The 11,575-nt window shown below is 30.4% G+C and overlaps 1 protein-coding gene across 1 annotated transcript in view; it reads right to left on the bottom strand.

Annotated features, from left to right (window-relative positions):
- Window positions 1-11,575, bottom strand: part of LOC106458746 (tankyrase-1-like) — an 86,892-nt gene that overhangs the window by 36,062 nt on the left and 39,255 nt on the right. Inside the window, exons 14-17 of the mRNA XM_022385054.1 lie at window positions 8,594-8,692; window positions 7,260-7,353; window positions 5,454-5,579; window positions 3,058-3,167 (exon numbers count right to left, since the gene is read on the bottom strand). Coding sequence (XP_022240762.1) covers window positions 3,058-3,167; window positions 5,454-5,579; window positions 7,260-7,353; window positions 8,594-8,692 — 429 coding nt within the window. The remainder of the gene's footprint in view (window positions 1-3,057; window positions 3,168-5,453; window positions 5,580-7,259; window positions 7,354-8,593; window positions 8,693-11,575) is intronic.

Below are 11,575 nucleotides of genomic sequence, written 5' to 3'. Positions count from 1 at the left end.
TTCAATGTTAGAAGAAATGGGTCAAATGGTTTTTGTGCATTCAAGTCACCAAATCTTTGGCTCACACAATCAAGTACTTGACTCTTGTGCTTTGAAACTACATTCATAAAATCTGTAATTTCTGACTCGGATATTAATAAATACATACCTTTGTACCTAACCCTGTCCATCTCTTTGGCCTGTTTAAGCAATTCATTAATATCTGGGCCAAAAGCAGAACCAGATCACTCCTGGAGGGTATTGCACAACACATCTAGTTTTGTGATAGCACGTAGGAGGTCAATGCTATCTTGCTGCAAGTTCAAGGAGAGCTTTGTTAGAGATGTTATGATTTGATAAAAAGCCAAGGGATTTAGCACAAACTTCCCCGACTTGAATCGTTTGAAGGTTTTCTTTATCTCTCCTAACATATTTTCTAAATGCACAACAAATACTTTGTACCCTTTTATCAATACATTACATGCTTTTACTTTATATTAAATCCAATGTGTGCCATTAACTTTTTGGGAGTTTACCACACCCTCCTCCATGATGTTGGTCAATTCCTTTAGGTCCGCAAACGTTTGGGACTCCTGTGATAAAGTGCATAAAAATATAACTTTGAGTCAATAACATTTTTCTCAATATACGTTTCTTTAAAACTGTCTTTTATTGTTAATTCCAGTCTGTGATGTATACTTCTTAACCATGGATTATCACTCTTGAAAAGAGCTTATTAACCCCTCTTGTGACCAAGGTTAACACTTGCACTGCCAGCCATCATACCCACTATTTTGTTATGCAAATTAGTAATACCAAGTTAAGTAAAAACTGTCAATAAAGTGTTTTTCAACCCTTGTGCAGCAGCATGTTTCAGTCTTAAGTCAATAAAAAGCATTCTTTGCATATCCATCCTTTGTCACATACAACATAAAGAGGACTTCTTTTTCTATCTCACTGGTGTCAGTAGCTTCATCAAGAAGTATGGAAAAGTATTCTGCATTAGCAACATTCTGTTTTTATAATTTTACATATACAATAATTTGTTTTATTGCTCACAACTATGTATGAAGTATAGCATCACCTGCAATATTTTACTGTGATAAATCACAATCTACTCAAAATGTTCAATTTATATTAGAAAAGCTAAGTTATTGTTATTAAATATTAATAATTTAAATCACATGTGATATACACGTATATTATACACACACACACACACACACACACTTTTAACTCAGTTTTGTGCATGAGACTAATTCATAAATTAATTAGATCACCTAGGTGACCTTGCTAGATCCTAAGATCTATAAATTTATTAACAACTATATATCTAAATTATCTTAGCCTAGTTGGTAACCTGGTAATTAAATAGAACCTAATTAATACAACCATCTCAATATGAATTAATAATAGTGGCCTATCTGAACTAGTTCATTTCGCAGTTCCTCTCCACCCAATAATCATTGTGAATTTGGAACACTTCTTATCTGTGGAGTACATCTTCCCGATTAGTATCCCATAGTGTCTCTCAAGTGCTACAATTGCTGGAAATTTCTTAAACGAGATATCTTGAACAGCTAAGATGTAGGAAGTCTCCATAAATATCCCTACCCATCTTCTCTCCTCTGCTGAGTCTATGCCGAAGGATTTTCCGATGGCTGTTTCGGCATAAATTTGCTCACTTGTTGCCTTTCTTCTAAAAACATAGTCTGCTGCCCTAACATGCTGTTCAGAGTCTTGGTGTTTTCATTTTTTTTGGATCAGTTATTCACACTACATAGGCGTCAAGCTGAAACTCTTGACAAGTTTAATATGATCCAAATGTTCTATATACAGTTTACATCTTAAGCTATCAACAATTCTCCACTTGTTGGTATAATCAAGCCACTGTTTTAATTATCCAAAATATTACACCAGTTTTGAACTGTTTTCACTGCAGGGCCCAGTGTGTCTGGACACATGTTTACAATAAACCAAGTCTGGGTTAAATAATATAATCTTATTAACAGTGTTTATTGTAGGATTGCACACCTGTAGCTGTCAGTGTCATTCCAGCCCAGTATTTCTGTACAGTCACTGGCATACAGATCTACTAGTACGTCTAACTGTGTGATGTTTGCTTTCTAAAAAAATTCTGCGGCATGCTGATACACATCAATGATGTCATACAAACATTATGGGACTACTTTTCTGAAACTGGTTCATGAGCAGAAATTGGTTTATAGATCTATAGCATATATAATAAAATACAACTGCCAAAACGAACACATGATGCTTCGAGTACTAGTAGGCGTGACTTAAGTACGATCAGGGCCTAATCAACATCTAAACTGCATTGTGTACTATTATACTAATTAACTTATTGTGTAAATATCAGTCATATATTAATGCACAAAACTCAGACATCTAAACTTCGTAGCCTAGGAATTTAGGTGAAACTGTCACAGTGGGCCTGGCACATTGTAGAGGTGGTTAGGGGTTTTGGGTTTGCATTAGAATGCTATCACAGATTTCCCATCTTTTAGATGCATTTAAAATAGGTCTAATCTGTAAGTTTTCAAAAAGTCTACAGAACATCACTGAAGTAAGAATAAATTCATATAGACCTAGATCTCATGACTTAGGCCTGCTACTTTGTGACTTGTGTTTATATGCACCACTCATCAACCCAACCCCCTCACTTGCATATGCTAGTCTAAAATGGTATGTCCCAGCTTTGAAGCTTTCTATTGTATATGGCTGAGTGGCAAGACTATATCCATAAAGAAAAACACAGGTCCTACATAAAATAAATGGAGATTTGCAGTCACTGCTATTATGATTATTATATGCATAGCAACAGGCCAACTGTGCATTGCAAATTGTGATGTGAACATGGTCAAATAAAGCCCTGGCTGTGGGTAACTCTGAAGAAACAATAAGGTTATTCATGAGAAATGTTTAAACTGAAAAGAAGCCTGTGATACTACAAAACAGGTAAGATAAAGAATAGTTTAGAAAAAGATAAAGGATTCAAGTTTTGTTTTATATATATATATATATATGTTCTGGTAACACTAAAGGACCTATACCTACCCCATAAGACGAAGCATTATGAAGAGGGATGAGTCCTCCTTTGTCTTGTGCATTTACATCAGCCCCATTTTCTAACAGAAACTCTGCGACTTCAAAGTTGTTGTAGCCAGCTGAAGCAAAAAAAAAGGAAGTTAAACTATTAGCCATATTCACTACCCCTTGTAATACTACATACAGTATGATATACTCAAGTTATCATTACTAATGACAGATGGTACCCTGAGTTGGTTCTTGTTCTTGGCTCTCTTCCTTTCTTTACCAAGCCAGACATTTCTTGAAGTTGCACTCCAGAGTATTCCACTTTTAAGGGGTTCATATCAGATGTAAGAGCCAAATTCTAATATTTATGTTTATTCTAGCTATTTGATTCTTAGTTCCTCCAACTTCTTTGTAGGGGCTGAGAATTGAGGAACTCTGCAAAATAAACTTTGTGAAAAAGTTTCAATTTACTTTCTGACAGATACAAGAGCACTTTCTTCAAGTTCTCAGTAATGAAATAAATCTGTTATGCACTTCTTTAAAATTAACTTATTACAAGACAAAAATAAAACCCATTTGATTAAGGTTTTCACGATTTAGCACTTAACTCTCTCACTACAAGCTCAGTCCCTGGAACCAATCTCGTAACCATTTTGTGTTTGTTATAGTTTTCTTATTACAACTTTCAATACCATAAGTGTATCTTCCCAAAATTTGTTAGACTTTTAGTAAACATTACAAATCTTTTATATGCAAAATATCAGATTTTTTAATGATGTATTTTTACTAAATATTTGTTCGTGAATATAGGAAGTATTTATACATATTAATCTGAGTGCTAAGTGATTTTCATGTTAATATTAAATATATTACCCTTCATTTCAAAAATCTCAAATTTTATTGGTATAATTTCTAAAACCTCCTAAATAAACTTCAAACGTTTTTTTTTCAGTAAAACTTTACATTTTATCTGTAATTTTCTCTACCCTAACTGTATACAAGGTTGATCAATTTGACCAGCCTCGTAACCACCAAAAAAAAAAACTAAATAAAACTAAATTACCCTTTTCTTTTTCTTTCTAGAATGACTTCAAATTGCAATATGAAACTACAATTTGCACATCCTAAATAGCTTCAAACTCATAACAGTATACATCAATTTTACTTAAATTTTCTTTTATTGCCCTTTGAACCATGTCTAACTACTATTCCTACAATCATAAGTTGTAAATCTTGGGGAATGTGCTGCTCACATTATGCTATCAAATTATATTACCCACAAGCCTCAGGAAAATTTATTGTTATATTATTATTTATTTTACATAATCTAACATTAACTAACCTAAAATTTCCCATTTTTACATTTTATTTACTTTTATAAAGTAATAAATCTAGAATACACATGAAAAACAGGAAATGAAGTACTTAACTGGGAATTTTTTTGCTGACAACTGTTGATGACATTTAAGCCTATTTTTTTTTTATACTAATGGTTTTAGTGCACTAAAATTTTTATTTAATTTAATAATGCACCAAAGAGCACAGAATAATAATATGCAAAAAGCAGACAATATCCCATAACTATCACAATTTTTATGGCTTTCTATGCGATGAGAGCCATTACAAATTCATCCAAGCTAGTCAATGTGTTTCCCTTCGGAACAAAGCTTGTACTGAAAGAGAAACTGACATTTCTCTGTACAGAAAACAACATAATATAATATGTCACTTGATAGATGAAAACCTTGGCTTTCTATTGGTTATAAATAATATAGTATTAAACGTAAGAAAAAACTATTGACAAATTCTGAAAGAGATGTGAAAAGTGGGTGTGGCAAGAGGGGTCTGATTTTCTATTTGATGGCTCTGTAACCAACAAGATTGAAGATTATAAAAATTATGCTTTGCCTGAGTAATGACAATATTATAAAAAGTAACTTCCATTGAATTTCGTACTTACTGAAGGGATGGTAAATAAGTTAAAGATGGGATGCCTAGAGAACAAATTTCTCACACTATGAACTTAAAACTTATATACTATTAAAATATGGATTATTAGCTACAATTTTATGCTATACTCATTGGTATAATATGAACAAAAAGCAGTTTAATTAAATTTTGAATGTAACTCACTAAAAACCTTGTGACATATGCAGTAAAAGATGCCCGTGGTGATACAGTTAATGCACAAATTGCATAATACTTTTTACAATAATGTATTAAGAATAATAGATAACACTTTCAAAATCCAGAAACAGTAACAACACACTTGGGATGAAAAATCAACAACTCACAAAAAAAAACAATAATAATAATCTAAGTACTGATTGTAGGTCTGACTTTCAAAAGTTTTTGAGTTATCAGATTTCTTCTGTTATAAAGCAAACAGTTGAAGCAGCTGAAAAATTATCACTCACCTGCTAGATGTAGAGGGGTTGAGTTTCTTCCCTGTGAATCTCGACAGTTAATATTCTGTGGTGTGACCAACTTCATCACTCGAGCAAGGTTACCTTTTTTAGCTGCATCTAGTAAAGCTGCATCACCTATAACATTTGCAAGTATTTACTCAGGTTTCTTTATCCTTATTATCGGAATTGTGTAATTCTGAACCATTTGTATACAAGCACCATCTATGCCTGATAATGTTTTAATTTAATGCCAATTCAAAATTAAGAGTGACAATACTAAAATACATGATGAAGGGTAACTCCTGTTTTATTTTCTTTGTTAGTAATTTTTAACTTAGAAACATTAAGTGTCACTATACTACTTACAGGTTTGTGACAATTATGGAGACTAGGGTTCCAACATCAAGAGAAAAGTTTTACTTATCACTTCTAAAGAGATACTACTTCTTATGTTTACTCTTGACTTCTTTGTTTCTCTATTTCATAAGGAATGCCTACCTTTCACAACTGGCTGCACATGGGTCCTTATTTTACAGGTACCTCTCATAGAAGAATATATTTTATTATGCACTATTATGTGCAATTCTATTAGTTTTCAGCCTATATGTGTAAAATTTCATATATAAGTAATGCCAATCAATCAGTGTTATTTTTATATTCATTTATTGAGAAGAAAAATCATGTATAAAAATTTGGTAACAGGTATAAATAACACCCACACAAATAGGCTTTCATCATATTAGTCTATGGACAAGCTTTCAATCACACAAGGCCAGATAAATGTTTGTGTCTTCCATCTGTCCTTAAGAAAACTTTTAATTGGTTTAAGGCTTGAAACGTGGTAAAAAGCCATTGGTATGTGTTAGTTATTATAAATCTAAAATAGCAGTAGTTTTACGATACTCAATAAAGTGTGGAGTTATTTAGCTACCTCAAGGTAGTTTTATTTTTTGCTCTTTATAAGTATGGCTATAATGAGGATTTTTATAACCACTGTTGGTGGAAGACAAAATTATATACAAAGCCATATTAAGGAAGTTGTATTTCAGCTGTTCAGATAAAGAAACTGTTCTTTATCTCTTCTTTCAGTGTACAGAGTTATAAGTTTTGATAAGGTATTTTTAGTTTCTCTGGCTATCCAAAGCTCTGGAAATTGTACAGTTTAAGATTCCATCCAAAATTCAACAAACATATAAAATATTTTTTGTGACCTCATTAAATAAAATAGGTATCCTCTATGACAAAATGAAAAGTTAAACAAAGTGGAATAAAGGGCACCTTCAACTGCAATACACAAGTCTATTTTGGCTTAGCTATGTTGCTTTACACAACTCTATTTTGGCTTTTCGATGTTGATAACATGCCTTTTATTTATTATTTTGTAGACTTGTCCAATAATGCTAAGTTAGTTATGTAATAACTTCTATTACATGAGCTGCTAAAAATTCTACAATAATAATTACAATTAATAATAAGTAGTCTTGATCATGAGTAAACTAGAAAGGTTCAAAAGATTCTATGACCACTCTGACTTAGGTCATCAGTTCGGTACTTTTTCTGCTAGCAGTGTTTCTAGCTTTTAACTCAAACATAGCAAATATAGCAAACAAATTTATTTCCCTTCAATTAAGAATTTTAGCCATGTTTAACTTTCTGACCTTAATTTTCCAGTATTTAAAATTAGTAATAATGCACTTTTAATACACTTTTTTATTAATTGCTCATCTTTCATTCAGAGGTTAAAACCACTATCAGTATATGATCAAATAAGTAAAACTCAATACGCAATAAACGGTATATGAAATACACACTAACCTTTCAACAGGTCAGCCACATCCTGATCCCCTTCCTTAACTAGCTCCAGGGCTGTGTTTCCTTCTCGATTTTTTTTAGAAGGATCAGCACCATGCTATAACATTTCAAGTTATAAATACAATTCAACATTAGCTGTAACATTTCAGGTGAACAAATACAACTCAACATAAGATGTGACATTTCAAGTGAACAAATACATCTCAACATTAGCTGTAACATTTCAAGTAAACAAATATGCCTTAATGTTAGCTATAATATTTCCAGTAAACAAATATGCCTTAATGTTAGCTATAATATTTCCAGTGAACATATACCTCTAAACTTGGACATTACATTTCAATGTTAGCTATAACATTAAGTGAAAATACATCTCAATATTATTTTCAATTAGATTTTCTGCAGACAAGATTTACATCTTAATGAATTAAATCTGTCATGGTTCAAGAATTCTACAGCTTTAAAATTGGTACATGCATAAGTTACTACATTACAATCTGTTTCTGGTTTCCCTCATATTTTCTTATCTTTAAGTATAGAAAATATAGTTTTGAGCTATAGACACTTATACATACATAGGACCTGTAAAGGTAAAAACACTGAAATCTCCAGCAAGTATAATATAAACACAACAAATGTTTTAATTTTAACTTTGTTTAAAATTGGATATGGCTAATAATCTAGATATGTTTTAAGTATTTAAGATATAGATTAATTAGACTACTTTACTGACCAAAAAATGTTTGATTTTTACTGTTCCTATTTTGTACATATAACAATTATTTTACACCATATAATATTAGTTTTTGGTGAGCTGTAAACTTTTTATGGTTAACTTAAAAAGAAGATACACATGTACTCTATATCAACCACAGATATAAGTTTAGCTCTGTCAACTTATAATAATGAATTAATAATATATGAAAAAACAAAACATACACACAAAATTAATTGTAATCTGGCCCAACTAAAAGTAAATCCTACAAAGATTTATAGATAAATGAAAATGTAATAAAAGAAACTATTGGTATTTTTACTTATTCTTAACAAATAAACAAAAAACTACTAAATGCTAGAATTAAGTTAAGAGCTATAATCAAAATCAATAAATAGTAACCAATATGTTTTTTAAAAGAAATTGTAACATATTACAGTGATGATAAGTTTTCAATATTCTTTAAACATCAACACAAAACAAAGACTAAAAGTTTTTCTCAACAAATATTATCAAACATCACATCTAAAGGAAACGCTCCCAAAATTTCAGTAAGTACAAGTTTCTGTTTTAAAATACCAATACATTAACCAATTTTATTTCTTAAGTATAAGAAACAAACCTTTAATAGTAGTTTGACTATTTCATATTTTCCTTTGGCTGAAGCTTCATGTAAAGGTGTGTATTTCCAAAGATCAGCTACATTAACATTGGCTCCATGCTGAAACAATATAAAATATATCATACCATTTGATGTCACAATATTTAAGACTTTAAAAGAAATAGTACAGTTTTCTGTATATATATATATATTTAAACTTTTCAAATGCCCTGTAAATAACTTCCCAAAAAAACAGGACAAAAACAAAACCACAACTATGACTACAAGGTATAAATTGATGTCTAATGAAAAAAAAATGTTTTAGTTGACCAATCTTGCACTAAAGATTGTTTTGTAAAGGAACAATGGCAGAGGAATATAATTTAAAAATAATCATGAAACTTTCTATGAGAATTAAAAATAGATTACTTAATGATAATGTCAAAATATTTTATGACTAAAAGACCAAATACTATAAAAAGAAAAACTACTGAATTAATATTTGTTTAAGTGTTGAAGAATTTTTCACATCATGCAAAATACTGCCAACTTTAGCTACAAAAATTAGAATTTTTTGGGAGAAGTGAGAACTAAAACTAGGTGGGATTCAAACTCGGGAATCTGCTTACTTGTAAGATGCTTTAAACTACCATGTCTCAGTTCTCACATCATTGGCTAGTAAAACTAGTATTACTCTTTTAAATAAAGCACAATGAAATATTCAACTGCAGCCACACAAGTTACAGCATTACAGAAACTCTAATTACTTTGTAACTTCACTAGAAGGGTCTGCTTCTTTGTGCTATTAATTCTTTAAGATATGACTAACTAAATTACAAGACTTAGAGCTATTCATAACAATTGATTTTAACTCCAACTGATACATACACTTGTACAAAATTTGAAAAATATTATTTTCTAAACACATGTAAAATACTGTAAAAATGAGATATTAGGTATTTTTTTATCTATTCTTTGTTCATGAAAATTTCCACTCCAGTTTAAAACACATTTTTGACATTGCCCTTCATAATAACTGTATACCAAGTTGTAAGTGTAATATTGATATATGTTTAACAACCACATAAAGTAACTACGTGTCAGGTTGTTAGGTGTAATATTAAAACACGTTTCACAGCCACATACAATAAACATGTCAGGTTTTTAAGTGTAATATAAAAGGTAAAATATGTTTAACAACCATGCAAAGTACACAAAGTAACCAGATGTCAGGTTGTTAAGTGTAATATTAACATGTTTAACAATCACATAAAGTAACCCACTTGTCAGGTTCTTAGGTGTAATATTAAAAAAAATATATATTTAACAACCACATAAAGTAACCAGAATTCAGGTTTTTAATTGTCTTATTAACACATGTTTAAGAACTACATGTGAGGTTGTAATGTGTAGTTTTAACATGTTTAAAAATCAAAATATCTTTGCATCGTACTTTAACATTTTAATTTATTGTATATGCTTCGTCTTCTAACTTAATTTAAAAGAATTATTTAACAGCAATGTTTTTTGTACTTGCTAAGTTATAGCATACATGAATTTTGTGTATGAAGACAAATTATTGAGTGGAAAAAATAAACAGTAGAACAATCATAAATAAACGAGGAAAGAAAAAAAAACATGTTCTTCCAAATTATTTCATGGAAAGTTAAATTTTATATGCAGAATATTTCAATTTTGTTTGATCTTTATAAATATGTTTTCATTATGGTAGAATCAGGAAGCTACCAAAACATAACACCAGCTTTTCAAGAATACTGTGAAACTTGAGCGGCTGACTGCAAAAGATAACTTGATATTGGCCAAACAAGATCAAGGTAAATAAGCAAAAGGATTTAATTACAAACCTACTCTTTTATTAGCTCACAGTATTCTAGAAATATCTAAACTATATGCAAGCTTAAATACTGTCAATGCTATATATTTCTAACAAAGAGAATATTATGTGTACGTTTGAGATAAACAAAATGTCTTAATAAACTACCATCCTCAAACTATCTTACCAGTCTCAGATTTCGACCAAGTTAAAATCCTCAAATAACCTTACCAGTCTCAGACTTCCACCAAATTACAAGCCTCAAATATCTGATCTGTTTCATATTTCTAACAAAATACAAGCCTAAATGAACTTACTTTTTTCAGATTTCTATTAAGTCATAACCATCAATCAACTTTACCTGTCTCAGGTTTCCATCAAGTGGCAAGCATCAAAAGACCTTATGTGCCTCATATTTCTATGAAGTCACAAGCTTTAAATGAACTTACTTTTCTCAGATTTCTATCAAGACACAATCCTCAATTCTAACAAGTCACAAGCCTCAAATAGCTTTACCTACTTTACAATATTAAATTATTTTATGTAAAAAAAAACAATTAGATAGTAGGGTCAATCTACAAAAGTAAAAAAAAATAATTAAAATTACATGTGTATCCAGTACAGCTGGGCAATTAACTTAATTAACTATAAGCATTAATTACACCAATAAGTTTCACATAAAATAATTGCTTAACTCTCTCGCTATGATCTCGTAATCCTTTCGTACTAGTTTTAGTTTCCATAATATAACTTTAAATACACTTCGTGTATCTTCACAAAATTTGGCAGATGTTTAGGAAACATTCCAAGTCTTTCGTACATAAAAAAAATCTGATTTTTTATTGATGAATTTTTAATACAGATTTGTCAGTGAATATGTATGGTATTTCTATACACTAGTCCAAGTACTAAGTGATTTCCATGTTAAGATTAAAATATTTTTCTCTGTCTCAAAAATATGAAATTTTATTTGTGTAATCTCTAAAACCTCTTCAATAAATTTCAATAAAACATTATATTTTACCTGTTAATTCCTCTAACTTTAAACAAAGTTGGTCAATTTGACTGACCTTTTAACCACCAAGAAAATTTTTTTAAATAAATCTAAGTTACCCTTTTTTCTTTCTAGATTGAATTCAAATTGGAATGTGCACTACATTTGTTTATAC

This window comes from Limulus polyphemus, unplaced genomic scaffold (genome assembly GCF_000517525.1).
Source record: "Limulus polyphemus unplaced genomic scaffold, Limulus_polyphemus-2.1.2 Scaffold508, whole genome shotgun sequence".
Classification (NCBI taxonomy): domain Eukaryota; kingdom Metazoa; phylum Arthropoda; class Merostomata; order Xiphosura; family Limulidae; genus Limulus; species Limulus polyphemus.
The sequence above is the reverse complement of the archived record's forward strand: the minus strand, read 5'-3'. Positions and strand labels throughout refer to the sequence as shown.